This window comes from Triplophysa dalaica, chromosome 17 (genome assembly GCF_015846415.1).
Source record: "Triplophysa dalaica isolate WHDGS20190420 chromosome 17, ASM1584641v1, whole genome shotgun sequence".
NCBI classification, from domain to species: Eukaryota; Metazoa; Chordata; class Actinopteri; order Cypriniformes; family Nemacheilidae; genus Triplophysa; species Triplophysa dalaica.
Window position 1 is genome coordinate 19,948,992 of NC_079558.1, and position 12,497 is coordinate 19,961,488.

Consider the following 12,497-nt stretch of genomic DNA (forward strand, 5'->3'; position numbering starts at 1 on the left):
GCGCTAAGATACCTGACATGAACCACATGCGGTGAGTGAAACTGATGTCTGTGTTTTGTTGACACTGGGTTCTCATGTGCTTTGGTTCAGTCAATATTATATTGTCCTTAAAATTACATTTCATGTATTGCGTAATCAGAAAAAACTATTAAAGGTAAAAGTGTTGGTTTGCAAATTTACATTAGGTCACATTAACCTCTTTCTTAACATCAGTTTGAGGTGATCCAATCGAGTGTCTCTCTCTTCAGGAATATCTGCAACTGATAAGAAGAAATGCAGGTAAACTAAGATCCGTCCTGATTGAGCAGTGATTGGTTCACCTCAGATGGAAGTCAATTTTGAAAAACGTGCAACAAAGAAAAAAGGTGAAAGAAACAGACTTTATTGGATTTACAGATTCAACAAAGTGCTGATGGGTTTTTTGACAATGACTCCGTAAAGGTCCAATTTGGAAGGAATAAGACAGACTGAAGTCCTGAGGTTCATGTGTTGCAGGTATATCAGTGATTTGATCCTCATGTTCTTTCAGTTCTCGCCCTTCAACACAGACACCAGCTCACCGTTCTCCTTCAGCTCCTGTTTGATGACACAAACATCTCTCATCCACTAAAATAAAGTTTTAGCATTAAATGAGAAAACATTTAAAACCTTTACAGTCAAATAAGTTTGTCTAGTAAGATGATGAAGACTTTGTGCTTGTGAGATTAGAGCTTTTGCTTCCCTCTGCTGGACAATAACAACTACTGCAGGGCAAAATATTTCCGGATAGATGAGTGGATCTCATCTTCAATATTTAAAGGTCCCAATCACATTTTATCCAATAACATATTCTTGAGTAGTGTGTGATAAAAAAATAACCAAACCTTTACTATATCCAGTCCTCCGATCAGATCTCCTTTAACATACAGCTGCGGGAAAGTCGGCCAATTGGAGAAAGTCTTTAATCCTTGTCGAACCTTTAAAGACAATTACACAAATGACCTCAAGTAGCACAACATTTATACAATTCACCAATTTTTCAAAATACTGTTAGAAAAATATTTATAAAAACTAAGGTGTAAACCAATTTGTCCTATAAATGTCCTTAATTAAAGGGATAGTTCACCCAAAAATGAAAACAGTCATCATTTACTGACTCTCAGGTGGTTTCAAAGCTGTATAAATTTCTTTGTTCTGCTGAGGGGGAAAATAAATACTATGGAAGTCAATGGGGTATGAGATATGTTTGGTTCCTGACATTCTTCCAAATATATTCCTTTGTGTTCAGCAGAACAAAGAAATGTATACAGCTTTGGAACTACCTGACTGAGTAAATAATGTAACAATTTTCATTTTTGGGTGAAGTATGCAACTTCTTATCTGACGCCGTCCCGTATACGGGACAGCTGATTTACTTCAAGAATTGGCATCTGAATTCTTATCTTAATGTGACAGACGTTACATCCTTAAAAAGTCTACGTATCTAGAAAATATACTTCATCACAGTTTTATAGAATAGTGTATGTAGGAAGAGTAATTGTTTCTTTTATTAAAAAAGCGTGCTTAAATATTTTAATGTCCTTTCACTTGTCACATTCCCGTATACGGAACACCCATATATGCTTCCCTATTTTTGTAAAAATTCTGCTCTAAACATGACAAACTATATATCGTTGGAAAGGTCTGAGACTCTAGAATACATATATTTTTTAAAAAATATAAAATCAAGTATTTAGGAAGTGTAATTGGTTCATAAATGACAAGAGTAAATAAATAAAGCCAATTTAGCTCTTACATTTCCTTTAATACTTTGCATGTGAATTGTTATCTTATCATGACAAACATTATATCGTTGGAAATGTCTAGGACTCCAGAAAACACATTTGATCAGTGTTGTATAGAATAAATATGCCGGAAGAGTAATTGATTCATAAATGATAATTGATTCATGAATGAGGGCATCAAAAATATAGTTTCATACAAATTTCTTGTTTGTTTACATGTTCCTGCGCTTTTGTATTTTTCATTGTGTCTGTTAATTGGAAAAGTAAAAAAAAGTGAAAAAAGCATCTGTGATCAAATGACTGATTTGGAATGGAAGCCTGTGGACCCCCTAGTGGTTTTTGGTGGTAGAGCAGCTAAAACAAAACTCAAGACACTTCAAAAAAATTTGTGTCAAGACCAAACTTGATATAACACTTGGTGACCCCTGGGACATAAATTTTATTAAATTTTGGGGACGAACCGTATTTTTGTTTAAATGTAATTTTATTAATCTGCTAATTCTCTTCTCATTCTGAATGTATTTTGCCTTCACACACGAGATCCTCCAAACATGTACAGTATATCAGAATCACATATACATAATTATCTATAAACAGTTCCATACTTTGATAAGACACCATCTGCTAAGAACCTAAATGTTAATATAAACTTCAGAGGTAAAAGGAACATTTACCTCTTCATCTTCCAGTATGTCAAATGTATCATATTCAACCCTGAAATATTAGTAAAAAACATGAGTGACTTTAATAGCATGCACTCTTTGGCTTTTAACAACTCAAAAATGTTTAGAACTTTATTCAAGAATTCTTTCCGGCGTCTTAGTTAAATAACAATAAAGGAATGAAAATTAGATATAAAAAAAAAATTCGCTCACCCCGCGCCGTTCATTATTTCAAGGATTTGACGGCTGAACCCACACTTGGCAGCCTGTGTATTCACAAAGACATTAAAACACACACATTTTTTCTTATCAGGAAAGTCTACAGTAAAGCTAAGCCCATTGCATAAAAGCGCTGCGTAACCGTTGAAAACAATTGGAAAAACAAGCCGGCCGCAGGTGTAAACACCTCGGTGGACACACGGCTTTAGCATACAATGGCGGAGGTAGGCTGGATGAGAGTAATTAAAAATGCTCCAACTACTTTAAAAGCCGACATCTGGGCACATTTCGACTTTTATGAAAAACACGGTAAGCACGACCTGGACAGGACACCAGCTGGGTGTATATCTCGTCACGCAAAAATAAAATACGCAGAGAATTTGAGAAACCACGTTAGCCGTTTTCACCCTGAGCAGTTAACCAGTTTGCAGTTGCCTTTCAGTGCAACCGCAAAGGTGGACAAGCGTCTGCAGAGCGCGTTTTCTCCGCAGCAGAAAACTATTGTTGAAATAAAATGTGCAAGGTAACGTTAATGTAGCAATAAAATATACTATTTATGTTTACTGAGGACAGAAAGCAGAACCAAAAGGGCAGAGCTTATCGATGCTCCGGTCTTTCATAATTTTGCCCCGGGGCACGGATAATATCGGTTTCGGTATCCATCCCTAATCATATTCCCATCCCCAATTATAGACTGTCTGTCATTAGATCCTCCAAAAACGTACACGCTGGACCTTTAAGAAGTGAGAAAATACACAACACGGTAAGTTCACTCACTTGTTTGTTGCCCTTCATGAAGAGAATGACGGATGATTTATTGATCAGTGATTTCAATCTGTTTGGAGGAAAAAAAACACTTAAGACCAGCCTCAAATCAAGAGAGAGAAAAATATGTATTAAGTGTGTATGCATCTGTCTACCTGTGTTCCAGTGAGACAGTCTTGGGGAAAGTATTCTCGATCTCACCAGACTCAACCAGCTCCTGTGGAGTATATAAAACACCTCTGAATCCGCCACACACACACACACACACACACGCCTTTCATGAATACCAGCTCCCCGCTGTGATATATTTTACCTCAGTAAAGGTAAATTCGCTATCTTAAGGAGAGGAAGGGTGTCTAGAAGAATAGAGAGAAGAAACGGGATGGATGCTGGCTAATCTAGCCCTCCTCTCTCAGCGGGGTGCTCAGTTTGCTGTAAGCGGTATGAGCTCGGTGGGAATGTAGAGCAACATAGAGCTAATAACAGCTAGCCAAGAATACACAAATTGGCTAAAGGCTCGAGAAGCCGACGGTTACTCTGATACACACCAGAGATAACGCAGAACAGATGTGGAAAAAATAAAACAACATCAAGTCTTATGAAAATTAGACTTGATACCATTAAAACAGCGACATCTGCTGACGGAAAAAATGGTGCATTGTCACAGGAACATGTCACCTGAAGATAATGATGAAATTACGTCGCTTCCTTTGCCAATTGCACTCCAAACGGCACGCAAATGCCTTGTTCACTTCAAAGTCCTTCGAGAGGAGCAGGGCATAGGAATATTGCCTGTACCGGTTAATTACTAATACACGTACCGTTACACCCCAACTAACTGTGAATCCCACCTTCAAAATGTCCAATCCTCCGACGAGTTCTCCGTTGACGTAGATTTGGGGATAAGTCGGCCAGTTGGAGTAAGTCTTGAGTGCCTGTCTGACTTCGTCATCTGAGAGGATGTCAAAACTGCTGTACTGTATGCTGTGATCTTTCAGGATCTGAACAATCTGACGACTAAAACCTGTAAACAATAAGAAAAGTTAAACTCAACTAAGTAGGGCTGGGCAAATGTACGAAAAAAACGTATCTTTGTATTTTTTCATGCTGAATGGCAACATGCAACATACAGGCGCGGAAAAAATGGAGACCATCTCAAATTCCATTCCATTCCATTTTCTAACGCTTATCCAAACTACCTCGGGTCACGGGGAGCCTGCGCCTATCTCAGGAGTCATCGGGCATCAAGGCAGGATACACCCTGGATGGAGTGCCAACCCATCGCAGGGCACACACACTCACTCATTCACTCACGCACTCACACCCTACGGACAATTTTTTCCAGAGATGCCAATCAACCTACCATGCATGTCTTTGGACCAGGGGAGGAAACCGGAGTACCCGGAGGAAACCCCCGAGGCACGGGGAGAACATGCAAACTCCACACACACACACACAAGTCGGAAGCGGGACCCCCAACCCTGGAGGTGTGAGGCGAACGTGCTAACCACTAAGCCACCCCACCATCTCAAATTATTTTTAGTATTTCTAAATGGACTGTTTATAGGTATGGGTTAAGGTAAAATTATTTTTAGTTTCATTATGTGAACTGCTAACCATATTTCTCCAAAATGTCAAAAAAAATATTCTTTCTATTTGCATTCATTTGCAGAAATTGAAAACGGGAGAAACAGGTGAAAATAACAGAAAAGATGTTCTGTATTTTTTCAGACCTCAAATAATGCAAAGAAAACAAGTTCATACTCACTTTTAACAATACAACAGTAATACTTCTACATATATTTAGGAAAAATTGTTATGAAAAACCTGGAATATTACACTTCAGTACATCAATATAAACATCAATATGCGTTCATAAAAACATATCAACATATCTCACAAACCCGATACACCAGCTCTGTTTAAAGCAACGGTAGACCCAAATCAAAATAAATGATCTTCCAATCTTGATTACTTGAAATTGGACTAAAACACTATTTAGCTTTAGAGTAAAATGTGCAACCATTTTTATTCTTAATCTCAGAGTGAAAATGATTTCTTAATTTTTAAGGTGTTCATACGAGAGGAGTACAAATAAAGAAAAAGGAGGAAAGATAAAAGAGTTCTTGAGAAATAAGGTGAAATATTAAATGGGAGGAGATGAAGATAACAAGACGCATGAGAAACAGCTCATGAGAGGTGGAGAGGAGAGAGAGAGACAGATGTATAAGGTAATGTGTAGAGCCTGTGTAGCCCCTCCAGTAAAACACCCATTTTCATCTCACGCTGCTCATGAGGGAATTCATTATAAAACAGCTCCAGGCGGATCACTTGTGCTTATGCATTTGCTGGTATATTAGCTTGACTCTATCAGAGCGGGCAAACACACGGGCAGCTGCTTTCTCTGGCTCCGGGCAAACTTCACCAGACACGCTGCATTGATTGTGGAGTTCTTTCCCCGCTCTATGCCTGCACCTACAGGGGCCGAATACTGCCCGACTCCTCTCCAAAAGAGGGGCCGTGCTAGAGCCTTGTATCTTTTGAAGGACAGCCCACTCAGAGCGGAAGAAACCGAGAGACCCCAATTGAAATGCGGACCCATAACCTTTTAAATTGGCATAGATGGTTGCTTTAGAGATAGCGTTAGCCAAACACTTGATCATTTGGCCCTGCGCTTTTATTGGAATGAAAGAGTCTGCACGCATACGTTTTTTTTGTACGTTGAAAACCCAAAAGCACGCCACCGACAGGCTTGGCTCGCTCTCGATGCATCATTTCCTGATTTGGATACCGGCCAAGCGAATAAGAACATCAATAAGTTTTAACGCTGTAATATCTCCGAGCCGGACAGACCCGCTGACGTCTGGTACGGCTTCAAAATAACAGGAGCAACAGGTTTCGGGATGAGAGACTAAACGGCGTAAACTCAGAAGATTTTCTATTAATAAAGCAGCGCTGGAGGAGCTGGCAGCCGTTGAAAGCCCAACATCACGTTTGAAGAGAGAGCTCAATATCGTTTGGATTTTGATCTCGGTCTTCCCCAGACCCCGTTTCAATTCCGCAGACCTCTTTCTCTTTAGGCAGCCAAAACGTGAATCGCTTTATGCTGTAGTCCATGTGGAAATTTGCACTTTGAACTATTAGAAGCGTTTAGTTCCGAATGGTTAAATTAATGCAAGCATGTTTTGTGAGGTTGAACCAATGCATCTCAGATATAAAGAACTTATTACATAACTACTTAAAGCAAAACAAACAGATGAGAATATACATAACTATAAATAAACATAAAATTACAAAAAATTTAAAGTAAGAGTGCACACAGACATGAAAACATTTATATACATATATCCACCGGAGGGCGCTACTGTAAAAATCAACGTGGGTACAAATTCTGTTGAAGTGGATGAAGTAGTGTATTGCACTTTGAATAATGTATTCTGCTGACAGAAGATGAGACTGATTTGTATTCCGAATTGTAATCCTGTTGGTGTCATGTGGTAATCTATTAAAAATTATTTAAAATGAAACTGATCAGTAATACCTGCTGTTCGTGGCTGCACTTACAACCGAAGTTATTTCACGTCGTATAAAATATCATAAAATGATTTCATCAAACACAACATATATAAATCTTTATTACTTTACCTCTACCGCTAACATAATTTCTCGTTCCCGTCTGATCGATGTTTTAGTGGTACCATCAGCGGTGGAGTTGAAGACAACATATCACATCATTCCACACTTCTACACAGCTTCATCAAGCTACACGATTGTTGTAGTTTTGATCGAGCGCCCTCTAGCGGCGATTTCTACAAACTGTACCTTTAAAACCCTTTATTTCATATCTAGCCCTTACATATACTGGAACAAGGTGTGTTAAGCATCTGCTTCTGCGGACTATATTTGGAGTTCCTGTGACAGCTCCCTCTCGCTTTCAGTAGCAGCAGCATTTAATCGCACTTCACTAAGAAGCTGCGCAAAAAAATACGACAGACAACTAACAAATCGTGTTTCTATTTCTCGGGAAAGCCCTGTTTGGTTCAATCATCTTACAAACATCACCCAAAAAACAAACAAACTACTCGGTCTGGTTTCTTTAACCTTAACTTCTTTCTCCGTCACAATCGGATGCGTAAATACTCCTAACACCCCTTGACCTTTATGTGCATGTGTTTATGTACATGAGCGTGATTAAACCCGTGGTTACCGCAGCGAGGCTCCTGGGGCGATCCTTTCATGAAGAGCATGCAGGATGCGGCGTTGATCAGCTTCTTCAGTCTCTCCTTGAGATCCTCTTTAGTGACGTCCCCCACCCCTGCAGCTCCGCCCCCACCGGACCCCAACCTCTGCACCTTATTGGTCAGCTCAGGGGCATGTGCACCATCCAACCTGTCAATCTTCTCACCGCCCTAAGGGTTGTTGGTAAACAAATAAATAAAACCCACAAGTGAGAGCAGTGATAGATAGAGGGAAAAAACAGCATCAATTTTTTAGGATGCTTGTCAGTTTGTTTAGATTGTTTGCAGGGATAGAAAACAGGCCGCGGGCTCTCCTGCTTCTTTGACACGTTATGCCGCGAGACGAAGAGTCTTGGCAAGCCACGTGTTTGTTTAACCTCCGATTATTTCTCAGTTGCTTGATTCTAACATGAAGATGTTTCACGGCTCAGATTACTTAATCGTTCAACTCAACCTTCCCGACAGACTCTGTTTTTCTGACCTCTTCTCTCCACTGATAAATAAACAGCTACACAAAACAATTTCAAATGGTTCTAACTTAAAAGCTTTGGATACTGAAAAATCTAGACACTAGATTCTTACATGGAGAAATATGTTTACACAAACCTTTTTTGTTTGCAAGTCTCATGCACTGTTTTGAGAGAAACTAAACATTTCAGAAAAGCTAAACAAAAGGGTTTAAGAAGTAATTATAGAACAACAAGTGCTTCTTATATCAAACATGAAACATTCTTAAATATTATTAATAATGGCATTGACTTTATAAATGTGAAATCAAAAAACAGTGTAAATGTGACAGTATTATTTTTTTTGGAATTGTGTATTTCTAACAACAAATGTTAGTAGTGTAAGGCTATGACAACGTATTAAGACATACATCTCTCTTAACACTTGGTTCCCTTTAAAAACACTTTGTTCATTTTGGACTAATCTAACCTCCCACAAAAGTCAAATTCGTACCTTTACAAAAAAAAATTCAGTTTGTCTTAAATCTGAAGTCAAACAGTTCTGATGAAATTCCATGAAGTTGTGTGAAGCTTTACCTTGAAGAAGAGGAAGGTGGGAACTGAAGCGATCTCATATTTCTCTGAAACCTCAGGGACTGCCTCTGCCTCCAGCTAGAGAGATGGAGAGAGAGAGGGAGAGAGGGAGAGGAAGAGAGAGGGAGAGAGAGAGAGAGAGAGACTGGTGTATTAATGATTCTTTATTATCCACATTAATTAAACATCACACGCACATCCACACATCAAACACAACACATGCAATGACATTTTATTTAGCTATAAATAAACAGTTCATACAAAGAAAAATGCATGGAATATAAATTAAACGAAAAGCAGCGGTGTTAAATCTCTTCGTCTGAAATTGACACTGTTCCATGTCAGACGAAGGGAAAAACTTGTTTCACATCGGTCTGAAACAAACACATAAAACATCACTTAATGTCTTGCCACATTTAGAGACCAGATATTGCGATCCATAAGTCTCACAGAACAGTGATGTTTATGGTGACATTGGTTTCTTGTCTTGGTCAAGCATTCAGTGAGAAATAATATTTCTGACATCAGACTGATTTAGATGATGATTCAATTTATCAGTCTTCATCATCTCACAGATCATTTACTCAACCTCCACTGCATATCCCACACAAAAATGACAAGCTACGATCTGATTGGCATTTACAGTTACATTTATGCATTTGGGAAACGCATTTATCCAAAGTGACTTACATTCGTCGTATTATACATTTGTCTCTGACTATGTGCAATTCCTTGGGATCAAACCCATGACCTTGGGTTTCTTTTTTTATTTCCCCAAACCTACACAGTTGTTCGGTCCACTGGGACACCAGTTTGAATTTAGAAAGTCCCAGGATGCTAAAATACCCCCCTCTGAAGACTGGAACAAGTCTGAATAACTAAATCACAGTCCTCCCCCGGTAAGCATTCATAACCAGAGCGGACATTATTGAATGTGCTCATTCTATCCCATAATGCATCACAAACAATAACGTAATACTGATGTACCCGCTTCTCATCCGCTGTGAGGCTCGTTCCGCCAAATTAATTGTGTTAAACAATTGTGTATTTTGTACAAAATGTACGCAAAGTGTCAAGTCAGTCTGTATGACACAAAACAAGACCTGTTTCATCATGCAGGAGAAAATGGTAAATCAAATGAATCAGAAACAGAAATATATGTTTGTAAAATGTCACAGGATTTTCTGAGACAAACAATGAAACATAATTCATTTCATATAGTTCAGAAGAGAACAGTTTTGGACTCCTCTGCTCTGTGGACTGTAGGATTAAAGGAAGCATTAACCCTTGACAGAAGGTAAAATGACTCTCTGTTGGTTTAGGGCCATGAAGAAGCCAAAGTCATTCACAGCCCGAGGCATTTAAATGTGCTCCACTGGGACCCAGAGAGCAGCTGGATGTGTAATAATGGAGCTACAAAATCGTTTCACCTCTATTTAAAGTCCTGTGCACACGGAAAACAGTGAAAGTTCTCAAATGCACAGTGCAAAACGGTGCAGCTAATTTATAGGTGCGTCATCTCTGTCCTACTAATGACTTTTCAAACATTATTGATGCTATTGGTTGAGCCATTGCAATTGTAGGATGAGTAATGTTTTGATAGTTCCATTGTTCATGCTTTATCTTTGAAGAAGACATTTGAAAAATGACAAGCTTATCACAACAACATCGGCTCAGTTTAAGGAATACCAGCAACCTGAAAGAAAATAGCGGGGAGGGTTTGAACCACTGTTTAAAGGAAAAGTTCACCCAAAAATGAAAATTCTCTCACTATTTACTCACCCTCAAGTTGTTCCAAATGTGGATAAATTTATTTGTGATGAACACAGAGAAAGATATTTGGAAGAATACTTGCAACCAAACTCCAAATGGTTCTTGGCCACCATTGACCCCCATAGTTGGAAAAATGACAATGGTAGTTAAAAGTGCCACAGGACTGTTTGCTTCCCGACATTCTTCAAAATATCTTCCGTTGTGTCCATCAGAACAAAGAAGTTTATACAGATTTGGAACAAGTCTGTCGTTTGGCATTTGGAGAAGTCAATAAATCTAAATGTTTACCTTTACGAACATGGTGTGTTTGTGTTCCTTGGCCAACTCTGTCATCACTTCGTTCATCTGCGAGCACTGCGGAGCCCATGGCGCGTGAAAATGGACGACTGTGAGGGACCTGATGAGACAAAAGTAACCTCAATGATGAAGTTTCTACAAACCTGGATCGCTCACAAATTCTGTGGGATGGAAAGTATAATTTCTTCGCTGACAAAATGTTCAAAATATTTCAACACAGAAATAAGATCCAATCTAACCAATGACCTCCAGTTTAAAACATGGTAGTGTCTTTCTTCTATCTTCCACCTTATTCCCAGGTGTCATACAGAACATTAGTTACAAGGAAATTTTGATGTTTTAAGTGCTTTGCACAAAATAGTTATAGTTCATGATTCTAGCTTTCTATGGTCCTAACAGATGCTTTCATTTTCTAGCCCAGAATAAATCTTTAACCTGGTTGATGTGTTGCTACACCAACCAAAACACATAATAGCTCCATAATAGATTTGATGTTTTATTTTCTGCTGGAGCTCGACACATACATTTACCATAACTTGCTATAAATAAAATCATCAGCTAAAATTATTACCATCAAGAGGTTAAACACAAACAACAATATACTGAAACAACACATGAAACTGCTGTTGAACACCATCGTTATAAACATTTAGATACCTCTACAAGTAAACAGACTTTTGACTTGGACAAAAAGTCAAAGTCTTTCCAACACGTGTTTCTCTGTTTCCACAACAGAGACAGCTTTATAAATGCGATCTGAAATATAATCCGGTGCAATTTTAAGATATTTATACCCGTGATCCAATGGCCTAGACCATACAAATGAATCTATATATCATCTTTATTTGTGTCTTGTATCTGAACAGGCCATCGGTTATTTCCTAAAGCCCTTTTTAAATCCTTCCAATAAACATTTCATCCTTGCGCATGTTTGCTCCTTCATTTCCCAGTATGCTCACATTAAAGCATATTTCATGAAAAGCTGTTTAAATACGAGTTATGACACCTACTTGATGTTATTTTTCAACAATTGGTCAAATTGCTGCAGTGATGTTGCGTCCGTAAGGTTCGCCATTCTGCCAGACATTACTATCCGATAGCCGATCGCTCCATCGCCACACTCGTGCTGCTGCAAGACACTACTAAACGATCACTGACATCTAACACATTTCCGTTTTCTATATTAAATAAAATGTTAAATATGAACAAAAATCCTAGGTTGAATATATTGGCTGTTTACATGTTTTGTTTTGAGAATATTGCGTTCATCTCAATGATCAATTGGAAGTGTTGTATCTAGCGGAATTATATTATTAAAAATGTAGTTTATATACAAAAAATAATAAATATCACGCCTGGCACACTTTTATATACTCATTATTTAGGACAACTGTACAAAAACGTTTGTTTATTTATATTATTTATTAATGCCATAAAGTGAATACAAAGAGAAACATTCACAATATATCAAACAAATAGAAATGTTTAACCAAATAAGTCTGATTACTTATACAAAAAAGAGAAAGAGAAAAATAAAATAAATAATAAATAAATAAAAGGATAGGGTTAATCAACCATAGCATATTTCCTTGTAATATTAAAAGCTCGGATTGCTTTTCTAGTTGTACAATTTTGTAAAATATTATAATAAACATTAAGTTCGTTTTGGAAATGAGAGAATGTTCTTTTGGAGTCAGAACATTTCATTTTATGAATGTGATATTTTCACAGTAAATTTAA

At 38.1% G+C, this 12,497-nt stretch overlaps 1 protein-coding gene across 1 annotated transcript; it reads right to left on the reverse strand.

Annotated features, from left to right (window-relative positions):
• Positions 1-361: 361 nt before the first annotated feature.
• glrx3 (glutaredoxin 3) lies at positions 362-11,887 on the reverse strand. The gene is made up of 11 exons (XM_056771705.1): positions 11,768-11,887; positions 10,749-10,857; positions 8,691-8,765; positions 7,617-7,818; positions 4,261-4,433; positions 3,565-3,626; positions 3,422-3,479; positions 2,639-2,691; positions 2,438-2,477; positions 864-956; positions 362-576 (listed from the first exon to the last, which is right to left on the reverse strand). The coding sequence occupies exons 1-11, from the start codon at positions 11,842-11,844 to the stop codon at positions 526-528; spliced, it is 993 nt and encodes a 330-aa protein (XP_056627683.1). The 5' UTR covers positions 11,845-11,887; the 3' UTR covers positions 362-525.
• Between the last annotated feature and the right edge of the window lie 610 nt (positions 11,888-12,497).